Source organism: Phoxinus phoxinus, assembly GCF_949152265.1.
Source record: "Phoxinus phoxinus genome assembly, chromosome: 7".
NCBI classification, from domain to species: Eukaryota; Metazoa; Chordata; class Actinopteri; order Cypriniformes; family Leuciscidae; genus Phoxinus; species Phoxinus phoxinus.
The window spans coordinates 30,250,564-30,264,967 of NC_136882.1; the positions used below are offsets into that span (position 1 = coordinate 30,250,564).

The window sequence follows — 14,404 nt, forward strand, 5'->3', positions numbered from 1 at the left end:
TTTGTAAATATATGATGGAAAATGCTTCCAAACACATTTTCACTCTTTATCTTGAATGGGAGCATTTCACCTTCCCTTTTCTACTCAACACGAAAGAAATTGCCACAGGCTGTGAAAACCATCTCTGCCAAAAACCACAGTGCGCAGTTTCTATATTAAACTCAAAAACATTTGTAAAGTTCATGTTTCGTGAATCCAGGAAAATGCATTTCATTATGCATCCTGGACAAACAAACATTTGTTTTGCCACCAATAAATCACATTTAATTCTTTTTGATGGTTAAAAAAAATAACCATCAAACATTCTCATCTTCTCTGATTTCCTAATCCTAATATCTTCAAGATAAGCCTGCATAATTTGCCAGTATCTCGGAGATGGATCTACATCAACGACTAATCTCATCAGTTAATTAAAGCTTACAAGTTATTATATCTGTCTGATATGTCTTCTTTCCTTCTTCTTTGTCTTGTGCCAAAGGTTTGCGAGCATCTCTGCTGCTGTCAGCGTTCTTCATGGTGCTGGGCGCAGCGATACGAAGTGTGCCCCTCAAAGACCTGCACTACAGACGCTGGTAAGACTCACACAATAAGTTATACTATATGAAGCATATTGGTTCCTCATCATCAATTGCATAATTATGTAATTCCTCATTTCCCAATGAGATCATTCATGAGAAGATCAGAGATTACTTCCCAAACATCTTGAATTGCCCAACCTTGTAAGTGCTTTTATTACAAAATGCACATTGTTTTGGTAGCATGGTGTATTTAAAGTCAGCATGAAATGATACATTTCCATATCTATTTTCTAAATAGATAGCATGATCTTATTGTGATCAATTCATATGTTTCATTTACTTGACCTCGTCATTTTTAATCAGAGTCTCATAACCTGATCTTCTGGTGAAATGACACACTTTTCTCTGGTACAATTCCCGCCATATATTTCACTTGGATGTATATCACACACACAATCTGTCGCAATGTTCGCGACTTTAACGGTCCTTTAGAAAATGTTGATGCTGTAGTATTGCTATATGCTGTAGCGGACAATGTTGTCCTGTCTTTCTGAAGTTTTCTTTAGGTTGGTGGCACATTTTATTGGACATTTGTACTTGTGTATTTGACTGTTTGAGGTCCAATTTAGCACATCCAAAGAAATAGTGTTGACAGCCTGTGTTTTATGCCTTGAATATATTATTTTGTATAATTATGGCTTTTGTGATCTAGCTGTATTTGTGTGGTTAGATGTAGTTGTTCATTTCATCAGTTCAATACTGCTATCTAGAGAGAAGGGTGGCCAATATAAAAATACAATTTAATGATAATAAATGTATTTTTCACAATATTTATGCCGACTTGAAATGCGCCGCCACACATAAGTGAAAGTGTGTTATCCATTGGCAAAAGTGCAGGGTACTGCTGCATGATTGTACCACTTTAAAGATGTGACCTTTTCATTTGTTTAAATACATAGTGGTGGCACACTCTGACTGTGTTCTGTTTGCTTTAGATTAGGATTCTTTTACCTGTAAAATTGAATGTTCCTGTCCTCTACTGTGCTTTGTGTCCTCTTTCCATTTTCTCTCGCTCCTTATCTCTTTAAGCTTTTTCATTCACACATGGCTAGCATCAGCACATGAAGAAATCACTATAGCAAACTTCTCATTGCACTTGCGAGAAAAGGAAACAAACCTTTTTATTATTATTAGTTTTGACAAAGAGCTAACTACACTCCAATGGACATTTTAGCAAGGTTATATAAATCACGTTGGGTGCATGTAACTTTGTTAGAATGGATTTTTTTTTTAACTGACAATATAAAACTACATTATAAGACATCAATGAGCATAAATCATATTTTTTTATTGAGGAATATAGAATATTATTCGTTTATTGAATTTAGAGAAGTTGGGGCTGGTTGTGGACTGCTGAAAATACACTATAATGCAGATTGGCACTCTTATCTGTATCTGATTTATGTTAGTTACCATTTTTATTTAAGCATCGGATAAACGCGTGTAGTTAGCAGGGCCAATTTCCATTTTTCAACCTAACTTTATGATAATTCTTATTTTTTATGTTTGCTTAATAGTTACTTGGATGAAATAAGGCTGTAGCTTAGTTTCACAGCTCCTACAAAACTGGAACAGACAGTGACACATTGACCTTCTCAGTTATATAATCTGAAATTGTGCGTTTGCTTGATATAACAGGAAAAGCTTTTTAGGACGGTTACATGAGTGAGAGAAAGCAGAGGTTATGTTGATTGTTTTATATATTTATATATTGTATCACAAGCACATTTAAACACAAAGACATTGCAAGCAGCTATTGCCTGAAGTGACTGTTAATGTAATGGCTGATTTCAACACGGGGGCACTTAATGTGTCGAGTCTATTGATTCATACAAAGTGACTTGACTTCGTCGTGTGTTATATATTTTAGATGGCCAGTACAGCTAATGATGTATTGTTTAAATACATTTACAGTTTACACCATCAGCAAACTGTCTTCTCTCTGTGTAAAAATAATGATTAAATCTCACATGTAGGCTTTACTAAAATTAGCAGTTGGTAGAACTGTAAAAGTACTTTTTTAGCCTTTTTAGACTTTAGACACAACTGATATCTGTGTACATTAATCCCTGCCTGAAATAAAATGAAATATTCTGTTGGTTGTTTTATTTATAAAATTCATGGGATAGAGGTTAAAAACCATATGCTCCTGTTTCTGTGTTTGAAATTCTGTTTCCACCTCAATAAAAAAGCTGTGAGTTTTAGTGCGAGCTCATGTAGGCATGCCTGCTCCAAAATACAACATTAAAAAGTTATCTTTGTGTGCAAACGTGTTACCCTTGCCTTGTAGTGGCTTGTAATTCCAAGGGAAATTGGATACGTGTTTAGAAGTTGGTCAGATGTCCTGATGTCGGATATGTATCTGATTTAAAACAACATTTGAAAGTGGCTCAGAAAGGATGCAATTTAAAAAAATGTACACGTGTGCAACAAATTATGATCTGTGTGTAAACACAGCCTAGACCCCATAACTGGCACACTGCTTCATTTGAGAGTTAAACACTGCCTGAGTCATTAGATACGTTTGTTGCAACTATAAAAGTTGGGATTATGGAGTGCTACTGTAAGCCTCTGGTTAAGCTCAGGTCACAGACACTTGAAAGGTGTTAGCTAGTAGAAGGAGGCCATACACCTGCATCATGGCGCGGTGACTTCTGCTGTGAATTGACCTACCACTAGGTGTCAGCACTTGCATTAATAAACTGTAAAAAGGTCCTCACTAAAATGTAACCATCTTGCATATCAAGTGATCTAGCATGTGACTGATGGTAATCATTGATATGCCACACTAGAAAGAGTCGTTCTGATCTGAATGTGCTGTTTTGTTTTAGAGTTCATGGTTTAAAGGCAAATTGGACAACATCAGATATCAGCTAGCTCAGTTTAGACGGCTTCATCATATAGAATAAATTTTTTTTAAATAAATCCAAATGTGAAAATGATGTCATTGTTTATTATTATTATATTGTATTTGTATATGTTTTCTTTAACACAAAGCTCTTTTGAATACGGTAGTTCATGTACTAATGTCAATCAGTTTGTTCCTTCAACAAAGTTGTCTTATGGCTTCAGAAGCCATGTGTCACATGGACCAGTTTTATGCTGCTTTTATGTTTTTGTTTTTTTGTCCTTGAGACTTTGCTTGACTGATGTGATAACAATATAAACAGTGGTTGTATGCCAAAGACCAGTGTACAAATTCTTCTAAGAATATTTTTGTGTTTGTGTGTTCTATGGAGCAGCATATGTGTTTGGAACGACAAGATGAATAGTAAACAATGACATAATTTAAACTTCTGGGTGAACTGTTTCTTTAATCAGACCTATTCATGGATTTCTCAGATTTTCAGTTACTTGTTAACCTAAATCTTTATTTGGAAGCTTTGGTTTGGTCTTGGAATGACTCTGTGCTGAGAATTAGCCTGATCATGATAGAAAAGAAAAAAAAATGACAATGGCGTTTGATTACAAATGCCAATTGTTGTTCTCAAATCAACAGTGATTGTGGTCGCAGCTGATGTTTTCCAATAGGAGACACACACAAATTAAAGGCCGTTGTGCATGTCAATTTTTGGCGGTGAGGAGTGACTTGGTTTGAGCCTCAATGTTCCTTGCAAGCCAAACTGAACTAAAGTTTCAGGCAGTCTTTTTATTGAATACTATTTCTTTTCCCCTCTGTAGATTAAATGAAGGACATTATTATACCATGTCTTTATTGGCTGTGATTTTAAGGCTGGCAGTATGGTTTAAATTCTCCCTAGTCCCTCTTTTATTCTGGATTTGACTTTCAGTTTAGTTTAGTTTGACTTGAAATTTTGGCCGTATACCATTATTGGTTTTGTCAGTGTAAAGCACCCCATTTATAAAACATGTTACTCGGTCACTTTCATGGAGGTTATAAAATTTGCATTCGAATCCTGTTAGGCCAGCAGTTTTGAAAGAAAGCAGAGAATTCTCCCTTATATTGTTCATGCCAGATCAGAATAATCTAAGGCTAAATTACCACTCCTCTGCTGCCCTTACATTTCTCTGTGCATGAGATTCATTTCACCCTTTTTATCTCTTTAAGTCTAAATCAAGGTTTAGCGGATTGTCGCCTGAAGAAATATAGCATAGGATTCTCAGCAAGTTTTGCTTCAGGACATCATGCGGCGAGCGACCCAACATGATATTAAAATTGTTAATCATACAAATGTCAACACAACTGGCCTTAAATCTAACATTAAAATGTAGCCTATTAATATTACCATGAACTCCTAAGAACAATATGATAAATTGATGTGGCATGACATTTGATGTTGAAATTTTGATTCCTAGTAATAGTATCTTTGTATTTTATATTGCAGTCACTCAAGACAAATACTACTTTTTGCAGTAACTAATTACTAATAATATTTCAGTTATAATATTACAGTTACCATCCATAAAATAGCTTGTTACAACATTATTTTAGTTGCCTCAACTGCTACTGATTTGAAATCCAACAATCCAATCATTCCTAGATTCATATACTTTCACGAATCATGACTCGTGAGTTGTGCGCGTGACGTCACCATTGCAGCAAGCTAGCTTGATATGGAAAAGCTTACATTCAGCGGCTGGAAATATTGACATTATGTTTGGATGTCAAGAACACTATTGTCAAATGCAAGTTGTGGCATACTTTACTCTGGCATTTCATGGCTTGCCCATCCACATCCCTTTAAACCTGATATACATTCCCACCTATTATCAAAAAGCTTTCTCAAAAACAAAACAAGTTTCTTACGACCTTATGTGAATTATTTTGACAAAATAGGCTACATCATGAGATATAATCATATATGGGTAACAGGTGAATTATTGCTACAATTAGCATCACGCTACACATGACAATTGATTAGATAAACACTACGCTACTCAACTGTAAACCACCATTGATTGCTTGTAATAATCTTCCTCTGAGTCATAACAGCGATCAGGGAAGTGAGAATACAGGGCGACAGCACTGAAACAGATATTCTCACCAGATTGCATAATTCAGTGGATGAATAGAAATTATGATTTGTTCTAAAGCAATATGAGCTAAATTATTTAAATATACCCTGCTAACATTCACAAAGAGGTGTACTTCCGAATTCAGAATTTTGAGGGAAACTTTTGAGGAGAGGTTTCACTTGAATTGAGGTGACCTTGAATTGTCGCTACCAAGTGACTGTTCTGTTCGCACCAAAATCCTGTAGAACTTGATTAGATGCATAGCCTTGCCCTTAACACATCAATAATGTTCTTTCCTCTCCTCTACAGGCTGATTAGCTTCAGACTGGAATTCGGTGGCCTTGATGTAGTAGTCATTCTTTGTACCAGAATTCTCATTGTTTCCAACCGTAATTGACAAACGTAATGTCATAATAATGATCAGCTCAAGGTGTAGGATTTAGAATAATCTACGATCCAATTACGAGCTACGTGAGAGGTCTCACAATGATTGCAATCAATGCAAATGTAGATATCTTCTTCTTATTCAGGGGAAAAAATCCCACAGTGCACTCTAGTCCATTTCATTACAGGGCAGAACACAGGCTTTAGCGTGAATATAGTGTCACAGGAGCTAATGTCAGTCAAGAACAATGCTATAGGAATGCATAAACGCCTTTCTGCAGAATCAGATGTCAACATGCTTGAAGAAAAGAGGGGAAAATAGTCAAGGGAGCTTTCACACAATCTTTGATTGGGGATTGAGGAGAGCATTGCATGCTCAATGACTTAGTTTAAACCAAAATCTTTTGTGGACTGTAAGGTCAAGAGCCTAAAGGGCTGTTTAAATGTTGTGTATGATGTGTACTGGCCAAACCAAATGCTATCGTGAGCTGGTTTTAAATTGTCAATTCTCCACTTAGTACGTCTTAAGAGGTTTTTCTTTCACAAGCCTCTGTGAAGAACTTCACATCTGCATGATCACAAGAATAGACCTTTAAATATTTTGTTCAGTTTGACAATTGCTAGGAAGAAACTAGAAAACAACTTGACATAAGAAACCTCTTGATCTTTATGACAGTGATTACCATGAAGGTAAAAGAACATTTCAGTCTGGTTTTGTGTGCGTCTGGGCTGTAGAAAATGGGAAAGTGTTTTAGTCACTCTCCTCCATCTTCGCCAATGCTGAAGATCTATTCTGGGGACAAGCACTGCAGTGTTTACTCAGGCAGTTAGGCTATCACAAGTCACCCCACTGGGACTCAGTCATTCTGTCTCACAGATAAAGCTCTTTTGTTTCCCCTGCTATCAAACCTCAACTCTGATAGACATGGAGGAGTGCAGCAATTTGTGTTTAGAAACCAACTAAACTCAGGTGATTGAATTTGTAACCGTTTTTTTAATGTAAATGGTTAATAGTTACATGTTTTCTCAGACATTTCTCTGACTTGCATTGATTGTAGAATATAAAGAAATAAAAATATCATAGATATTTGATGGGCCTTTTTTGACAGTAAACAACCGCCCAGAAAACCCAGATCACTTAATCAACACATAGCATTGTGCAATGCTATTGACTTTCATCTTTCATATTTTTTCTCCTTTCCTTCAAATCTACAGGTTGATTCATGGTGGTCAACTTTTAAATGGTTTAGCTGGTCCTACCATAATGAGTGCCGGCCCTCTCCTGTCTACTACTTGGTTTGCTCCTGATCAGAGGGCTACAGCCACCGCTATTGCATCACTTGTTGGTTACCTGGGGTCAGCCTGCTCCTTTCTGATTGGTCCATTAGCTGTCCCTGCACCCAATGACACCGAGTTCCGTCTACTGGAACCAACAAGTACCATCTACTGGAACCAAAACCACATAGGAGAAAGGATACAGTTTGTGCTTTACGCAGGTAAAGTGTATTCAGTAGTTTGTTCTTTACGCAGGTACTGTGTTGTCAGCTGACAATCTAGCAACAGCATTCATTCTGAATCAATATTAAATTATTTTAAGCATTTGCCATACAGAAAGGCAATCACAAGACAGCCATCCATGGTGGCTCTCCAAATACCACGTAGTTTGCGTTCACCTCGCCATAAAGACTGCCTCGCATTGTTCTGCTTAACTGATTCAGAAAATTAAAACATTTAGAGAGAGAGAGAGAGAGAGAGAGAGAGAGAGAGAGAGAGAGAGAGAGAGAGAGAGAGAGAGAGAGAGAGAGAGAGAGAGAGAGAGAGAGAGAGAGAGAGAGAGAGAGAGAGAGAGAGAGAGAGAGAGAGAGAGAGAGAGAGAGAGAGAGAGAGAGAGATCTTACCAATAATAGATTGATACCAATAATAGATTGATACTCTGTCTCTGTTTAAGTTGAGAGATGTTGCCTTTACTTTCGTACACAAAAAAGACATTGATTTATTGGTAGTTTAGAGGTCATTGTGACACTTACTGCAACATTGGGCATCAAAATGCAGCCACATGCACTGGATTTTGACACACTCCCTGAAGAAGAAAAACTCTTAAGATTGGGTTCTGCATGCTGAGTCGAATGATTCCCAATTTATACATAACGGCCTTTTTGTGTGTTGGCCATTTAGAATTTTGTCGTAAATTTCTATATTTTAAAAATGCATTGGCGTATTGTTACGAAATTTGGTATGTCTCATCGGCACCATGCCTTGAAGGTACTGAAAAGTTTTGAGTAGTGCCACCTTGTGGTCGAAAATTATGATATTTTAAAAATGCTTATAGCTTTTGATTCATTTTGCCTATTGAAATGAAATTGGTCTTCATAGGTTCTTTAGGTCATGCCTAGAACATACCAATTTTGCCATAGTCAAAATTGCCACCTTTCTTTTTTTTTCTTTAAAAACCTACTTTTTAAAACTCCTCCTAGACCGCCAAATTCGAGTTAGAACATCTTCAGCCCATGCTGGCATAACATTATAAATGTTGTGTCATTAGATTAATTTATTTTTGTGTACTGCATCAACAAATTTTATGACAATGGCATAATGCCAAACTGCATCTGAGGTGATTGGCCCTTTAATTGCTGCTTGCAGCTATATTTGCGTATTATTATTATTATTATTATTATTATGAGTATGATTAAGCACAGTTAAAAATACTAATATTAATGTTTTTGTGGAAACTATGAAGCATTTTTTTTTTCAAAATTCTTTGATGAATAAAAAAGCATTTATTTGAAATAGAAATCTTTTGCAACATAATAAATGTCCTTACTGTCACTCTTGATCAAATTAATATATCTTTGCTGAATAACAGCATTCATTTATTTCATAAAATCTTACTGCCCCCAAACTTTTGAATAGTAGTGTATATCTTAATTATTACTGTGATGTTAAATTTCTGTACTTTATGACAGAAAGGACAGATTTATAGAAATTATATTGTAGAAATTAACTAGCTGAATAAAAGTGGGGTCTGTCCAAGCAAACTGCACCTATTTTATCATGTGGACAGCGCCCAGGAGGACACAAAATTTAGGAGCTCAACCTGAATCCTATGCTGGCAGACTCAGTACATCTGGTTTTGTGATACTGTGTGCCAACAGGTTTTTCTATTTTTTTTTTTCTTGGCTACAGCAGTGCCAATACTGAACTTGGTCACACCGTCACAAATTCCAGCCCTGGATGAGCTCGTTGGAAAGCAGGAGCTTTTCGTGGACTAGGGTTAATGAGCTGATCAGTTGTTTCATTGTGCATTTCCTCCCTCTACAGAATTGTAATAAATCTGCTAGACTCATGGTTAACTCTAGATTAATGTGAGCCATCTAATGACCGTTAATGATGTTGGTTTGGATGCTACTCTCTCTCTCTCTCTCTCTCATTACTTTGAATTTAGTATCTGAAAATTGCACTGAAATGCCAGACGCGTTAAGCTCTTGTTCTAATTAACAGAGATAGATTAAGTCTGAATCCGTAAAATCTTTGTGAGATTTGATGTTGACACTGTGGCCGCATGGTAAATGTTGTGTGATTTTGTGCACTTGCAGAGTTTGGGATGATTGCAGCACTTTTCGTGGCTGTGCTGTTCTACTTCCCCTCCAGGCCGCCCATCCCTCCAAGCGTGGCAGCGGCTAGCCAACGTCTCAGCTACAGGAGCAGCATCTGCAGGCTGCTGAGGTATAATGCTGATCCTGCTTTACTACACTGATCCAACTGTTTTGAAAAGAGAACTGTTAAAGGAATGGAGGTTTGGAAGTAAGAATAGTTCAACCGAAAAAAGAAAAAAGTCTTCCACACTTACACAAACTTAATTGGTTCTTGTGTCTGTCACATCACCCTAGGTTAAAATGCAGATGCACTGAAAACTACAGTATATTGGTCAATTTTTTGAATACTAACTTGGATCTATTTCACACAGAGCAGGTTTAGAAAGGTTTTGAATACACTAATGTTTAAACGTTTGGGATTGGAAAGATATTTAATGTATTTAAAAATTAGTCTCTTATGCTTACCAAGGCTGCATTTATAATATTTTGTAGCATTTTTTTTTTACAAAATAAATGAAAAAAGCAGCAATTTTCAGCAGCGATTACTTCAGTCTTTAGTGTCACATGATCCTTATGCTTATTTGGTGCTCAAGAAACGTTTCTTTACACAGTTACACAATGCTGCTTACAATTTTTGTGGAAACTTTGATAAATGGGAAAAGAACAGCAAATAATTTTTTTTATAACTATGTAAGTCTTTACTGTCAATTGTGATCAATTTACTGCATCCTTGCTGAATAAAAGAATGAATATCTTTCAGAAAAAACACTCCCTGATCCCAAACTTTTGAACGGTACTGTATTACCGTATTACTGTATTACAAATCATAGTGAATATTTTAATAGTGAACTTTTTTTCTTTTTGCGGCTTGAATCACTAAATGTACTATGGAAAAGAGCAACTGGGCAATATTCTGCTAAAAATCTGTCTGATTAGTCAGATCAATCCAGCTGATTCGCAATGGCATAATTAAGAATGAATTGGCGATAAAAATAAATAATGATAATAATTTAGGGTGAACTGGCCCTTTAAAAATCCAAGTGCAAAAATTCCAAATTTTCAAAAGACCTAAACACAATATTTACTGTATTTGAAAATGGATTCAGAGCATGAATATCAATGTTCCTCATTGCCATTCAAAAGAGATTTTGCATTGGGTATATCAGCACATGGACATAAAAATGGACATCTGTTATTTTATGCCTTTTGTAACTTCCACATACTGTCTCCCTGATCTCAGCAAGGTCTTTGAAATTTTACTATTGCTTTTACAAAAGAGAATCTTAATGAACAGGGTCTTGTCATTGTGCCACTCACCATATGCTGCAGTTGTCATTTAATACACATCAAAGACAAGATCCTCTCCCTGCAGATTAATTACCAAGTCTTATGATGTCACATTCTGACCATCCTTAATTAATAGAACATCTTAATCCGTACATTTAGAAACCCCATCAAGGCCAGTGTGACCACGGTGGCATTTTTACAGCCAGTCAGAACCCTCTTGATGTAGTCTCACCCGCAATGCTTGGGGAGGTTGATATTCACAGATCAGAGGAAGCATCCCTGCTTTGAATGTGTTCTCACATCAACACTAGATAAATTGGCTGAAATGTGTGGACTGGAAAGAACTGTTGAACTTCCACTTTTGGAGTGAGTCTGCAGTTCGACCCCCTCCGAGGAACGCCAGAACTTTCCCACTCACAAAAAGAAGAACAAACATGAATGGACGGAGACTGTAATGCTGTCTGGAGTCCCTCCGATAGGCAGAGTTCCAGTAGCCGTTTCACATTTGTATCTGAATGAAGCAGCAGATTTGGTAGAGCTTTGTAAAACAGCTAGTCTATGGGGACAGTTCATTGGATACGGACCATGATTGTATTTCACCCTTGTTTCTGAACTCCTAAGTCCTTGGCTCACCTGACTTGGTAAAGCTTCAACGTTTTTAAGCCTGATTCGTTTGTTGCAGAGAGCATCATTATTTCATTGTTCTTTTATGGGAACCATTATCCAGCATTTGATTACTGCGCTAACTGTGATGATAGAATTGTATTAGTATTTATGAAATGTGTGTTAAAAATGACCATGTCTTGCAAAATCCTCATCTTGGGGTATTAAATCCCAACTGAGCCTGCCAAGGACAAATAGCACTTAGCTGATGATCCTTCTGGCTTGATGGCTCCCCCAAATCTGTCAAAGAATGGAAAGAAAGGCTTTCTCATCATATCCCATAAGCTAAATAAGCTCTTGGTGGGGAAAAAAGCTGCATAGATATCGATCTCTCCCAGCTGTGAGGTTAATGAAGGGGGTACTGTTGGGAGAAAGGGTTCTCCATCAACACCTTTTTTTGCTATTGCCGCCTTCAAGGCTACAGTAAGACACTGAAAGCATGCTTTGATTTCTCCACACACTTTCCTGGTAATAGACTGGATGTTGATGGTAGAACTTCCTTCACATCCAACAATTCATACCTGGAGGTAATTATGAGTAACATGACACGTTAATCGAAATTTCTACAAGTAATTACGTGTGCATTAATTTGATAGCCAATTTATTTTTGAACTTATTATTTAATATGCATCCTCCTGGTCACTTTTATAATAAAGCCTTTAAATTTTCTCTTTAAAGCCTTTATAAATCTCACACACTTTTAGGTGAAGTTTCTAAATCCAAAGCATCAAAAAACATTAAAACATTGAACCAATTCCTGAATTTGAAATGAGATTGCGAACATTGCAAATGTTTACTTTTTTTTCTAGAAAAGGAATCTATAGAAATTCTATGGAAAAATTTTTATGAACCAGGTTGGCAAAATCTTTCCTTTCCTGGAATCCCTTGATGATTTTTTTTTTAGATATTGTAATTCAGTAACTACTTCCACTTCCTGTAGGTCCAATTCAAGTTCTAGTTCAGATACCTGTGTGGTGCAGCCAATTCAATAAAAAATTCATAAATTTAAAAAAGAAATTACACAAGCCTGGAGATGTCTAATCTGTTTGTGCAGCATCATGATCGCACCTTTATGGGAACCATTATCCAGCGTTTGATTACTGTGGTAAAATTGATGATAGAATAGTATTAGTGTTGATGGACTTGGTGTTAAAAATAGCTGTGTCTTGCAAAATCTTCATTTTGCGGCATAAGATCCCAACAGAGCCAGCAAAGGACAAATGACACTTAGCTAATGATCCTTCTGGCTTGATGGCTTCCCAAATCTAGGGCAGGAGGAGGATGGTGCAATCAGACTTTTTTCAATCAAACTAAGTGTGAAAACAGCCTTGAAGACTCAAATACCAAGAACCAAACTGCAACAAGTAAACTCCATAATGCACACCGCTTCAAACGATAAACAAAGCATCTTTGGAGAGCCCTCGTGATTGGTTCCAGATGCTTTGTTGTTTTATGGGGGAACATTTCCTCTCGGGTAAGTCGGGGAGACACTGTTTGAGACACTTGAGGGAAAATAGGTAGAGAAGTGAGTAAGAAGGACCGGTGATTGTAATTGGGTTGGGAGTGATTGGAGGCCTGCCAGAAGGAACACATAAGGGCTGATTCCACAAAGGGATTCTCGACCTGTTTCAGTCTTGACTACAGCAATCCTGTGACTGTATGGATGCTCATAAAAATGCTAATACATGAAGAAAAAGCATCCCTCATAGCAAGGGATTTTTGTATCAGGGCAGGATTACCTCAAAATTGACAGTACACTAAACCATGCACTGTGCTTGTATTAATGCTTAGAGCAACTTTGTTGTTGCTTAGCTTCAAGAAGGATTTGTTGCCATGTAATACTTGTTAGCGAGTCTTATAGATACTGCTATGAAAGAGTAAAGTATTTCAGCTGTGCCCTACAGATATATGATTTATTAAAAACATGCAGATACTGATTTTATGCATAGCTTTGCCCAGTGGGTCAGTTAGATTTAATTAGATGCTTAAAATAATTCCTACTTGGCAAAACTCTCAATATCAAGATCTAGGCCTATATTACCTAAAGTAAGCTGTCTGTTAACATTGCATATTCTCAGTGGCAATTTTTCAGTTGCTGGAGGACCTCAATAATTAAAAATAACCTCAATATTTTTTTTTTCATGGTAGTTTTTTTTATTCAGTCAATTCATTATCATGTCATATTTGTATTAATTTAGTCAGTGTTACTCTGACTAAAATGGCAATTGGATTAGCATGTAAATTTCAAGGTCATTTTGTGCAGATGAAAGTATTATTATGTACTCAAATGTGCAGTGTCCTCTTAAGAATCACATTCGGTTGAGGGCTAAATCAATGTAAGACAGAGCGCCGCTTATGGGCATGTCTTTATTCTAGCATTGTGCTGGCCTGATATCTGCTTCTGCTATCAGTTCCGTCTATTTCCCGTATTAGGGAGATTTTTATCTCTCTGTCACTGGGCTGCAAGGTAGGATAAATGTTTGGTGACAGGCTGGAAGGCATAGGAAGGAAACTCTACAATCTGTGTGAGATGCACAAGCTTTGATGTTCAGTGTCATGACAGTTCTGAAAGATCTGTTGCGCTTTCAAAAATGTGCGTCGTACACAGTCAAAATACAGCCTAGTATCTTAAAGTGCTTTCATATTGTTCTATTTCTAAAAGTTTTCATCAGTCTACATCTTTGCTTTTTTTTTTTCTCAGCAACATGCGTTTCCTGATGATAGCGCTCGCCTACTCCGTGCCCACAGGGGTTGTTGCCGGCTGGGCCGGCGTGTTGGACATGATTTTAACACCTGTTCAAGTCAGCCAGGTAAGACATATTCCATGCTCCATGCTGGGCCCATTTAGATGTTACATTATTTCCTGGAAAATAAGTATTGCAAATAGACAAAGACCTGTTTATTTTTGGCCGTTTCCATGTG

At 36.9% G+C, this 14,404-nt stretch overlaps 1 protein-coding gene across 2 annotated transcripts in view; it reads left to right on the plus strand.

Moving 5' to 3' along the window:
• slc49a4 (solute carrier family 49 member 4) overlaps window positions 1-14,404 on the plus strand; it is a gene marked incomplete at its 5' end in the record, with an annotated part of 39,014 nt that overhangs the window by 2,681 nt on the left and 21,929 nt on the right. For both annotated transcript variants that reach the window (XM_079619866.1, XM_079619867.1), the window contains 4 exons: window positions 479-572; window positions 7,155-7,435; window positions 9,533-9,662; window positions 14,184-14,292. In XM_079619866.1, the coding sequence (XP_079475992.1) occupies window positions 479-572; window positions 7,155-7,435; window positions 9,533-9,662; window positions 14,184-14,292 (614 nt within the window). The remainder of the gene's footprint in view (window positions 1-478; window positions 573-7,154; window positions 7,436-9,532; window positions 9,663-14,183; window positions 14,293-14,404) is intronic.